This window comes from Drosophila eugracilis, unplaced genomic scaffold (assembly GCF_018153835.1).
Source record: "Drosophila eugracilis isolate 14026-0451.02 unplaced genomic scaffold, ASM1815383v1 contig_1101, whole genome shotgun sequence".
In the NCBI taxonomy this organism is placed as follows: domain Eukaryota; kingdom Metazoa; phylum Arthropoda; class Insecta; order Diptera; family Drosophilidae; genus Drosophila; species Drosophila eugracilis.
Window position 1 is genome coordinate 534,230 of NW_024571878.1, and position 12,366 is coordinate 546,595.

At 41.4% G+C, this 12,366-nt stretch overlaps 1 protein-coding gene across 8 annotated transcripts in view; it reads right to left on the reverse strand.

Annotated features, from left to right (window-relative positions):
• Positions 1–12,366, reverse strand: part of LOC108109355 (polypyrimidine tract-binding protein 1) — a 133,890-nt gene that overhangs the window by 16,109 nt on the left and 105,415 nt on the right. For all 8 annotated transcript variants that reach the window (XM_017217819.2, XM_017217817.2, XM_017217818.2 and 5 more), the window contains one exon: positions 6,152–6,417. In XM_017217819.2, coding sequence (XP_017073308.1) covers positions 6,152–6,417 — 266 coding nt within the window. The remainder of the gene's footprint in view (positions 1–6,151; positions 6,418–12,366) is intronic.

A 12,366-nucleotide genomic window follows, 5' to 3' on the forward strand; every position in this document is an offset into this window, starting at 1 on the left:
CTCTGGGCCAAACCAAATTTCGGGAGCACTTGCACGCACATTAGGAGGCTAAGCCATTCTAATTATCCTGTAGGACGTAGGTCGGGAACTGAGAAAGGGGTTGGGCAAGTTTAGGGACCACAACACCAGCAACATCATTAAACATAACAAATCGTTGTGCGTGTGCGGCTGCGTTTGTATTGGACTTTGCTTGTCGCGGTTTTGCCTGTTAATGAGTCAATTGTGCGGTCCCCACCCCCGATTCTTGTTGTTTGCTGATTAGATATGCAAACACCCAATGCACCCATCGCAGGAAACATTCCCATTCCCACCGCATTGTTATAGTTTAATATGGATGTGCTGGCTGCTTCTTCACTTCTACTCCCTCCCCCACCCTTTGCCATATTGCCACATTTGATAAGCCAAAATGCCTCGATAAGCAAAATGTATCGACTACTTGCTGATAAGCAGATTTTTCGATCGATGTGTGTCAGTGACAAAAGGCCCACGTGTCCCCGGTTCTCGCTCATTTAACCAATGATATATGAAAACTGCAATAATAAAACTTTAACCATTCACAACCATTAACCGTTTATTTTACAACTATATACGTAACGAATAAAGTAAAGTATCTAAATGGCAAAAATAAATCTGTTCCGAAAATGTGATACTTCGCGGCTTGACAGAAGAAGTTCTCAGCCAACTTTTGCAATATTCAACAAGCAGAAAAGAACTCAACAATTGTTTTATGTTCTTGATGCGGTTTTTGCATAAGAAATAAACCCGGAAAATGGCTGACAAAAGGCAAAAGCTCTGGGCCGAAACCGCAACTCTTAAGGCGCCAAAAAATATTGACGTTGCTTTCACTTAAGGTTTTGCATAAATATTTTTGTTTCATAGCGCTTTCGTGTGGTTCTCCTTTTTTCTTGCGGGCAGGAAGTTTATTTTCATTGCAATGTCACCCTGAGTACCTTGGCTCCTTTCCCTGACAGGCACACTTTAAACTGCATGGCGAGTTCTTCCGAGCAAGAGAAGGACTCAAGTGTCGTCGCCCTTTTTCAAGAGCCGGCTGAAGCGAGAGCTTAAGTGTTCGGGCCAACTTAGAGAGTAAAGCAGCTACAGATGCTCGGCCACAAGCTCCGCCATATCCTTGATCCCCTTCCCATTGGCCAGGAGGAGCTGCCTTTTTGCCGCATTTCCAACTGGAAGGGGAAAACTTTTTTGGGGAACTACCGCTACAAGTTATCAACTTGTGTAGTTAAGTTTTAAAGCTGAGCCCGGGATTATGTATTACTTTGCAGAGAGTCGTTTATCTGCTGCGTGGTTTTTACGGTCAAGCCAAAGAGCAGAAGTTGCTCAAAGACGCGGGAAGAGAGACGGTTTCAGTGCCAGCAAACCATATTTGTCTTATTTATGCATAAGAAAACAAAAATAGCTACCACGTCAAGTGTGTTAAAAGCCTTCGGCAAAATGCGACTATAAAACAGGGCGGCTTAAGTAAATAAGAGTTACGCAAAGTAGCAAAAGCCGCTGCCCAAAAAACCAAACCAAATATGCCTGCGAAAACAATGTAGGGAAGAGGAAGACAGGGAAAGAGGATAGCCATTTTTGTGCTGCCGTAATGAAAAACTAATCAATACAATGATAATATTGACACAGCCGCTGGAAGTCAGTGCATTCATAAAGTTGTCAGTTGTCGGCAGTCGGATTCCTGTGTTTTCGACAGTTTCGCAGTTGATATCCTACCCTCTCAGGCTTCTGCTCCACTCGAATCTCACGTACGGCAGAACAATGTAATTTAAATCCATTTTCAACACGTCGCCAATCAAAATGGCAAAAAGCTTTAGCGTGGTACAAGTATAAGCAAACATTCGCATCCGCATAACTCAAAGGATCAGGCACAGAAGGCACAGGCACATTCGCGTTGCTCCTGCTCTTGCTCGATGCTGTTGGGAAAACAATAAGATTAGCTTACTTTTGCTTTCGACGGTGACGGTTACGGTGACGGCGACGAAGAGCGATGAGCGGTCGGGCGAGCGGTAAAGTAAACGTGAAAATAAAATGGGAAAACAGGAAAACAGCAAAGAAAAACACAAGCATAGAAAAATAAATATTGAGCAGATAGCGTTCAGCGTGTAGCACCGCATATGTGAAGTTATTTTCCCCGGCAAAATCCTTTACTGCGCACTCCTGAGAGTTAGACAAATAGCGTGCCAAAAGAAAAGGCTCCATAAGCTGGTTTTCTTGCTTCCCCAACCCCCCGCAGTATTGACAACCTGTCAGCAGAAGGCGCAAATTAAATAACACATTGAGGTCTGCGTCGCTGAGCCGGGCTCATATTATTAACACCAAATCAAATGTAAGGCCTTATCCTCGTTGGACCGTTATTTATAGACATTCAGGCATCAGACATCACGAATAAGTCTTTGCTAATCAGTTTGATCCTTTCTGTAGCTTAATCGCTTGACATTTGTATTGGTTCTGGGTCCTGGCCAGACTCCAGGTGTCAATCGCGGTGTAAATTAATCCTACTTCGTGTTCCAGCCTAATTTTCATGTGTGTACTATTAATTGACAATTGTGGCCTGTCGTCCCTCATTTTCCTTCTTTTCTGTTTTTCTTGGCTGACTCGCCATTGTTTGGTTTGGCAGGAGGCGTCCGTAAATTGAGGACCTCTCTGTAGACAGCAATTTAATTTAATTACAAGGTAACCTTATCACTGGATGGCAAACGAGCACTGACCCACACCCACTCAGCCGAATACAAACAACCACTTTGAAAATGCATTTACATGTGCACTGTAAGAAAATCCTGTGGAGAAACAGGCATGCACTTTAAATTATTAAATTATATTTTAAATAGTTTCCAGTTCTCTTACTAGGAATATCAATATTCAGCTACAAGTCAGTTGGAGGACATACGATATTCGTTTCTCTATATGTTCCTGTTTAAATTTCCTTAATGCTTTCTGAAATCGTATAGAAGTTGCGCTGACTGCTGCAGTCAGGGGCATTCAATGGACTGCAGTAGCCGAAACTTGCTTCATCGCCTTTTCCCATTGGGCTGCTTTAGTGTTTTGGCGGAGAGTGCCAATTATGACGATTACACAATTTGCGTTCGCACTTGAACGCGCGAGCCTCGCTGAGCCGAGTTCCTAGGTGGAAACCATATTCACTGTGCTTGCAACGATTAATCAATTGTGTGCATCTAATGAAGCCAGAATGAAAGTAAAGGGAGGGGGGAAATGTTACACTGGAGATTAGGCTGGGGATTGCCTGCCTTTTGTTGTGAAATTATATTTCAATCTAATTCTTTGTGGAGCGGGAACTCCTACCATTTCCCCAAGTGCCTGTCAACCCTTTTCGGCCGTAAAAGAGGCGAGGCTCAAAAATTAATTTATCAAAATTACCCAAAACAAAACTGGCCCACAGAGGCAACAGATGCGTCCTTACAGTCACAAACAATACAATCACACGTCAAATTCGAAACCCACTAAATAATGCCAGTTGCGGACCGTTGGGGTTGGATTTCTGGATTCGTACGTAGCTGTGGGGCTGCGAGGCTCTTGGGTTTTTGTGGGCAGGTCGTTGCGGTCGTAACCGTGTAAACTTGCCAGTGCATTTATCTTCATTTCGGGCATTTTAGTCAGGGGTTTCCACAGCACAGCAGCAGAGGGAAAAACGTTAAGACGTTAGAGTAAGACATCAACGAAAATAGTCACAGAAAACCAGAAGTAGAAGCATATATAGAATCAGAAACAGAGCTCTCCGCATGCAGGAGAAGAGAAGCAAAGGTGAGAGGACATCCCAACGACATGACATATTAGAATCCTGTTACGCAGCAGCAACAGCAGTGTTGCCGGTTGACTGCCAAATTGCCAACATAAATGTCACAGGGATGGGGAAAGTTGGGTGGAATGGCTGGGAAGTATGCTACGGGATTTTTCAATTCTGTTGCTTGGGTTTCCCTCCTATTTGTTTTATTTTCTATACCATGCAATCACTCAGCCGTTGAAATCACACATGTGCGACTAGATGTCTCCATACCTGGATGTGGATCTGTGTGTGTGTGTGCGGGCGAGGGAAGATGATTTGGAAATCCTGTATTGCCGATTTTTGCTGTTGCTGCTTTTGCTGCTGTCGTCGCAGCTTTTGCCTTCAGGTGCGTGTAGCTTTCTCTGCTGGGGTTAAGGTCCCTGAGGGCAGGGCAACGGATTTGTCTCCCTTCCTCTCGGGTTTAAAGCATAAAACCATTGCCAACAGGAAATTGGCGAAAATTCTAAATTTACGGAAATATTCAACTAACGAGGGAATTAAAAATGACTTGGTCTGCCATCCCGCAGTCAAGAGCAAACATCTCCGGCGTCTACTCATATGATTCCTTGAGTTTAGCTGCTACCACGGTGCCGACAACAATTCGCTAAGCATCTTATCTGAAACTTGCCACATTGCAGCAGCAAACGCTGCGACAACAGCAACACAAATAGTAAATGACAGGCGGCGAAATATGACACAAAACGCAGAAATAAAGGAACAGTCAACAGTGGCTGGGCCAGGACGCCAAACAATCAACTGAATGCTGCACAGGTGGGCCGCCAGACACAGAGCACAAAAGGAAAGAGCAGCATAAGAGGGAAACCTAAGACAAGTCATTTGCACAATGGACATGAGCAGAAGAAAGAAAGCTGAATGAAATGAGAAATTGTATAAATATGTTGGCAGCAGCAGCGCACAGCACACAAGATTAACCCTATTCCACTCGCACAAATACAAACACACTCTCCTGCATTTTAAGAGATTTTCCACAAGAGAAAGCGGCGGCGTTGACTTTTCCACTCGTCTGACTTGTCTCACGTTGACTGCGGGCTAACGACAAGGCCTTTTACCAGGATTAGTAGTTAACAAGAGAAATCTGCCCACGCACAGATAGAGATAGAGACAGAGATAGATACACACGATGCTGGGGCTACAGCCAAAGGTAATCAGTGAAATGTAACTGTATTGTTTGGTCTAGCTGTGTTGGTGTTGCGGCTGCTTCCATTGTTGCTGCTGTGTCACCTAAGTCACAGGACCGCTCCCTTGGTCTACTTCTTATTTTTGGCCCTCTTGTTGCTGTTGCTGTTGCTGATGCTGACGCTGTGGGTGTTGCTTCTGCCTGCTGCATCCTCTTAACCTTTTTTTGTTGTTGTTCGTGTTGCTTCTGCTGCCGTTGCGATCTCTTTTTAAGTAGTTTGCTTTTGGGCTCACCACCACCAAATCCTCCACCTTCAGGTGGCACACACCCCCGCAAAGGTGACAACCTCGCTTTTGGTTTTCTCCTGGCTCGATTGTTGCTGCTCTTACTGCCGTTGCGGTTGTTGCTGCCCCTTTTGGCCCTTTTGCTCAACCCTCCACTTTCATTTAAGTAATCAAAATATGCTTTTGACTCCAAGCTAAGCAGCTGGCATCCCTGTGCTGGTCTGCTGATTCGTTTGTCTCCTTGGTATGCGTGTGGTTTCATTTGTATTTGTGTTCGCCCCCTCACCATCTCACTCCCCCACCCTACTCGCTCTGAATTTCTCTGTGTGGTCTGTCCGCAAAACCCCAAAAACTATGCATTTTACTGCTTTTGTCAAGCACGTGTGTGTTTGTGTGGGTACGAGTGTGTGCGCGGCCATGTGTATTTATTTGAAAGCTTTTTAAACTTTGTCTTTGTGGCTTACGAAATTAAAATTAGAAATTGGTTTAGAGCACCCACAAATACAGGAACGCTCTCAAAGGACGTTCGAGTGTGTGTGCATTTATGATGGGTCCAAATCTCCTGAAGAACGGGGTTTAGGTTACCCAGAAAGTGTAATTAATCAGATGGTTCGTCGGGCCGACCCACATTTGCATATAAATCGTAGTTGCTTCATTTGTTTATTCTGGCCGAAAACTTAATTGCCACATTAATAACACTTAAGACCTGAAGTTGTGCCAAAGCAGATTTCTGTATATAGGGTCTTGGAAAGTTTGTCTTGTCGATGATTGTATATTAGAATTGGTATACCTTTGACATGGATTAATGTTTACACCAATTATATTAAAAAGTTATCCTACACTTATAATACTTCAAATTAGAGAAAGAGTGGGAAATTTTTTGATTTTGAACTAATTAGGATCAGGCAATTACTTCTAACAAATAGGTTTACTCACGTTGTGACTCTGGTCAGTCTTCAGTTCGCGATGGTTGGAGAACTGCACATAGACCATGCGGCCGCGCATCTGGGGCGGATTGACTGTGTAGCAGGACACCATTGACGTGGCGGAAATCTCGTCAGCCATCTCGATGAACGCCTGGTTCTTGCCCTTGAGCACCAGCACGTTGGTCACACGTCCGAATGGAATGCCCAGAGCAATCACATCCGACTCGCCGGACTCGTTTGGAATGTTGCGCAAGTGGATGACTTTGGAGGCCTTGGCTAAAAAGGGAAAAAAAGGTGAAAATAAGTATACGTTGTTTAACCAATTGAAATATTAATCAGATTAAAATCCCTAGAGCTGCTTTCTCTCTATACCCCTCTATCTCGCTGCATCGCTCCCATGTCTTTTGGGGCATCTCCGGTTCACTTAATGGCCAGCACAGTCTGCACTTCCGCTTCCGCGCTTCACTTAATATGTGTTTTTTTGGGTTTTATTTGTTTCCAACCTTTGTTGCAAAGGAAGAGGAGAAAGCAAATAAAAATGTTGATAACATGGGCATAGCCCGCCACATTTGTGTTCCCTTTGCACAGTTAAATCCGATCCATGGGGCGGGAGAAGTGGTACCGCCATAAATTCATTCATTGCACTTTCAACGGCTGTGAATAATCCAACAGCAACACGGCGACAATGTCCGGTGCACAGTCAACGTTTGAGGTTTTTAGGCACTCGTAGTCGTTTTTGCAGCTTCTCTGCTGTTGGTGTAGTCTCTCCCCGCCGGCTACTTGTTTGTTATTTTTTAAAGCACCCACCCCACTGCAATACCGCCAATTGGTGCAGCACAAATGGGATTTAGGCAGCCTTTGGCTCTCGAAGCGATTGCAAGCAGGGATATCCCTACGAAGGCACTGAGCAAAACCTTGCAATGAAATGTAATTCTCCAAATACAATTTAATTGGTAGCCAAAATTGGCTTAGTTATACAAAAAATTCTGATATTTTCGACGCAAAATACAGTATACGTCTTTAGACAGAAAATAGCCCTGTTTTAATGTAGTTTCTTAGCTCTAATTGCGTCAAAACAAGACGCACGGCAAAACAATTACAGTTTTGGACAGCTAACTACCTAAACCTAAGACCCTATCATTCGTTTTTCGATTTTGGGAAATTCAATTTTCGGCTAAATTTCGCATTTTTGATAAGGGGTACCATAATCAAAATTTTCAAAAAATGGCCGAAAATGAAGTTTTCCAGATTTTAATGAAACTCGATTGGGAATCAAAGCAATCAAATTACAAGCCCTACGAGCTATTACAATCCATATTCTGACCATTTTTGGCTGTGCTATGGCTAAAAAACTGATTTTTTTGCGCCCAACGTCAAGTATACGTCGTTCGACAGCAGAGAGCCAGGTTTTGTTCCCGTTTGTTACTTCTAATTTTGTCGCACGGCTAAAACAGTGACTGTTTTATGCAGCAAACAACCAAAACCTGAAGCCCCTATACTTGCTTTTATCATTACTGTTCTGATTTTTTGGTGAGAGCTCTGATTTAATGGCTGAAAAATCAGGAAGCCTATTTTTAACAGAAATTTGCAATATTGTTCGGTTTTTAGCTCTAGCTCGGTCAAAACAAGCCGCACAGCAATAAGAACGAGTGTTTTGCGCTCCTAACGACCACCACTTACCACTCCTATCATTCGTTTTTCGATTTTGGGAAATTCAATTTTCGGCTAAATTTCGCATTTTTGATAAGGGGTACCATCATCAAAATTTTCAAAAAATGGCCGAAAATGAAGTTTTCCAGATTTTAATGAAACTCGATTGGGAATCAAAGCAATCAAATTACAAGCCCTATGAGCTATTACAATCCATATTCTGACCATTTTTGGCTGTGCTATGGCTAAAAAACTGATTTTTTTTAGCCCAACGTCAAGTATACGTCGTTCGACAGCAGAGAGCCAGGTTTTGGTCCCGTTTGTTACTTCTAATTTTGTCGCACGGCTAAAACAGTGACTGTTTTATGCAGCAAACAACCAAAACCTGAAGCCCCTATACTTGCTTTTATCATTACTGTTCTGATTTTTTGGTGCGAGCTCTGATTTAATGGCTGAAAAATCAGGAAGCCTATTTTTAACAGAAATTTGCAATATTGTGTTCGGTTTTTAGCTCTAGCTCGGTCAAAACAAGCCGCACAGCAATAAGAACGAGTGTTTTGCGCTCCTAACGACCACCACTTACCACTCCTATCATTCGTTTTTCGATTTTGGGAAATTCAATTTTCGGCTAAATTTCGCATTTTTGATAAGGGGTACCATCATCAAAATTTTCAAAAAATGGCCGAAAATGAAGTTTTCCAGATTTTAATGAAACTCGATTGGGAATCAAAGCAATCAAATTACAAGCCCTACGAGCTATTACAATCCATATTCTGACCATTTTTGGCTGTGCTATGGCTAAAAAACTGATTTTTTTTAGCCCAACGTCAAGTATACGTCGTTCGACAGCAGAGAGCCAGGTTTTGGTCCCGTTTGTTACTTCTAATTTTGTCGCACGGCTAAAACAGTGACTGTTTTATGCAGCAAACAACCAAAACCTGAAGCCCCTATACTTGCTTTTATCATTACTGTTCTGATTTTTTGGTGCGAGCTCTGATTTAATGGCTGAAAAATCAGGAAGCCTATCTTTAACAGAAATTTGCAATATTGTGTTCGGTTTTTAGTTCTAGCTTGGTCGAAACAAGTCGTACAGCCAAAAGAACAACTGTTTTGTGCTGCTAACGACCACCACGTACCACCCCTATGATTCGTTTTTCGATTTTGGGAAATTCAATTTTCGGACAAATTTCGCATTTTTGATAAGGGGTACCATCATCAAAATTTTCAAAAAATGGCCGAAAATTAAGTTTTACAGATTTTAATGAAACTCGATTGGGAATCAAAGCAATCAAATTACAAGCCCTACGAGCTATTACAATCCATATTCTGACCATTTTTGGCTGTGCTATGGCTAAAAAACTGATTTTTTTGCGCCCAACGTCAAGTATACGTCGTTCGACAGCAGAGAGCCAGGTTTTGTTCCCGTTTGTTACTTCTAATTTTGTCGCACGGCTAAAACAGTGACTGTTTTATGCAGCAAACAACCAAAACCTTAAGCCCCTATACTTGCTTTTATCATTACTGTTCTGATTTTTTGGTGCGAGCTCTGATATAATGGCTGAAAAATCAGGAAGCCTATTTTTAACAGAAACTTGCAATAGTGTGTTCGGTTTTTTAGCTCTAGCTCGATCGAAACAAGTCGTACAGCCAAAAGAACAACTGTTTTGTGCTCCTAACGACCACCACTTACCACCCCTATCATTCGTTTTTCGATTTTGGGAAATTCAATTTTCGGACAAATTTCGCATTTTTGATAAGGGGTACCATCATCAAAATTTTCAAAAAATGGCCGAAAATGAAGTTTTCCAGATTTTAATGAAACTCGATTGGGAATCAAAGCAACCAAATTGCAAGCCCTACGAGCTATTACAATCCATATTCTGACCATTTTTGGCTGTGCTATGGCAGAAAAACTGATTTTTTTGCGCCCAACGTCAAGTATACGTCGTTCGACAGCAGAGAGCCAGGTTTTGTTCCCGTTTGTTACTTCTAATTTTGTCGCACGGCTAAAACAGTGACTGTTTTATGCAGCAAACAACCAAAACCTTAAGCCCCTATACTTGCTTTTATCATTACTGTTCTGATTTTTTGGTGCGAGCTCTGATATAATGGCTGAAAAATCAGGAAGCCTACTTTTAACAGAAATTTGCAATAGTGTGTTCGGTTTTTAGCTCTAGCTCGATCAAAACATGTCGTACAGCCAAAAGAACAACTGTTTTGTGCTCCTAACGACCACCACTTACCACCCCTATCATTCGTTTTTCGATTTTGGGAAATTCAATTTTCGGACAAATTTCGCATTTTTGATAAGGGGTACCATCATCAAAATTTTCAAAAAATGGCCGAAAATGAAGTTTTCCAGATTTTAATGAAACTCGATTAGGAATCAAAGCAATCAAATTACAAGCCCTACGAGCTATTACAATCCATATTCTGTCCATTTTTGGCTGTGCTATGGCAGAAAAACTGATTTTTTTGCGCCCAACGTCAAGTATACGTCGATCGACAGCAGAGAGCCAGGTTTTGTTGCCGTTTGTTGGCTCTAATTTTGTCGCACGGCTAAAACAGTGACTGTTTTATGCAGCAAACAACCAAAACCTTAAGCCCCTATACTTGCTTTTATCATTACTGTTCTGATTTTTTGGTGCGAGCTCTGATATAATGGCTGAAAAATCAGGAAGCCTACTTTTAACAGAAATTTGCAATAGTGTGTTCGGTTTTTAGCTCTAGCTCGATCAAAACATGTCGTACAGCCAAAAGAACAACTGTTTTGTGCTCCTAACGACCACCACTTACCACCCCTATCATTCGTTTTTCGATTTTGGGAAATTCAATTTTCGGACAAATTTCGCATTTTTGATAAGGGGTACCATCATCAAAATTTTCAAAAAATGGCCGAAAATGAAGTTTTCCAGATTTTAATGAAACTCGATTGGGAATCAAAGCAACCAAATTGCAAGCCATACGAGCTATTACAATCCATATTCTGACCATTTTTGGCTGTGCTATGGCAGAAAAACTGATTTCTTTGCGCCCAACGTCAAGTATACGTCGTTCGACAGCAGAGAGCCAGGTTTTGTTCCCGTTTGTTACTTCTAATTTTGTCGCACGGCTAAAACAGTGACTGTTTTATGCAGCAAACAACCAAAACCTTAAGCCCCTATACTTGCTTTTATCATTACTGTTCTGATTTTTTGGTGCGAGCTCTGATATAATGGCTGAAAAATCAGGAAGCCTACTTTTAACAGAAATTTGCAATATTGTGTTCGGTTTTTAGCTCTAGCTCGATCAAAACAAGTCGTACAGCCAAAAAGAACAACTGTTTTGTGCTCCTAACGACCACCACTTACCACCCCTATCATTCGTTTTTCGATTTTGGGAAATTCAATTTTCGGACAAATTTCGCATTTTTGATAAGGGGTACCATCATCAAAATTTTCAAAAAATGGCCGAAAATGAAGTTTTCCAGATTTTAATGAAACTCGATTGGGAATCAAAGCAACCAAATTACAAGCCCTACGAGCTATTACAATCCATATTCTGACCATTTTTGGCTGTGCTATGGCAGAAAAACTGATTTCTTTGCGCCCAACGTCAAGTATACGTCGTTCGACAGCAGAGAGCCAGGTTTTGTTCCCGTTTGTTACTTCTAATTTTGTCGCACGGCTAAAACAGTGACTGTTTTATGCAGCAAACAACCAAAACCTTAAGCCCCTATACTTGCTTTTATCATTACTGTTCTGATTATTTGGTGCGAGCTCTGATATAATGGCTGAAAAATCAGGAAGCCTATTTTTAACAGAAACTTGCAATATTGTGTTCGGTTTTTAGCTCTAGCTCGATCAAAACAAGTCGTACAGCCAAAAGAACAACTGTTTTGTGCTCCTAACGACCACCACTTACCACCCCTATCATTCGTTTTTCGATTTTGGGAAATTCAATTTTCGGACAAATTTCGCATTTTTGATAAGGGGTACCATCATCAAAATTTTCAAAAAATTGCCGAAAATGAAGTTTTCCAGATTTTAATGAAACTCGATTGGGAATCAAAGCAATCAAATTACAAGCCCTACGAGCTATTACAATCCATATTCTGACCATTTTTGGTTGCGCTATTGAACAAAGTGGTTATATTTCGGGCGCAACATCAAGTATACGTCTTAGCAACTATTTTTAGCAAGACGCACAGCCAAAGGAACCACTGTTTTGTGCTGCCTACGTTTAAAACTTACCAGCCGTATCACTCGTTTTTCGATTAAAAAAACTGAATTTTCTAGTTCTTAAAAAAAATTGTCCAAAAGTGTATTTTTCAGATTGTACTAGAAAGAAGAATACAAGCTCAACGAGATATTCCGTTCCATAGTTTGGAAAAATTCGGCTTTGATATCATAGGTAAAGTAAGCCCTCAACAAATTTCTTGTTTATGTAAACTTCCCAATATATTTTTGCGGTTTAATATTTAAAACAAAAAATTTTAATAGGTATAAAAACTAAAAAATACTTTTATCACAGACTTTTCCCAGTGTAGTGGCCCAAAAGGTCCTTAAATTTTTATAAACAAAGGCAAACAAATTT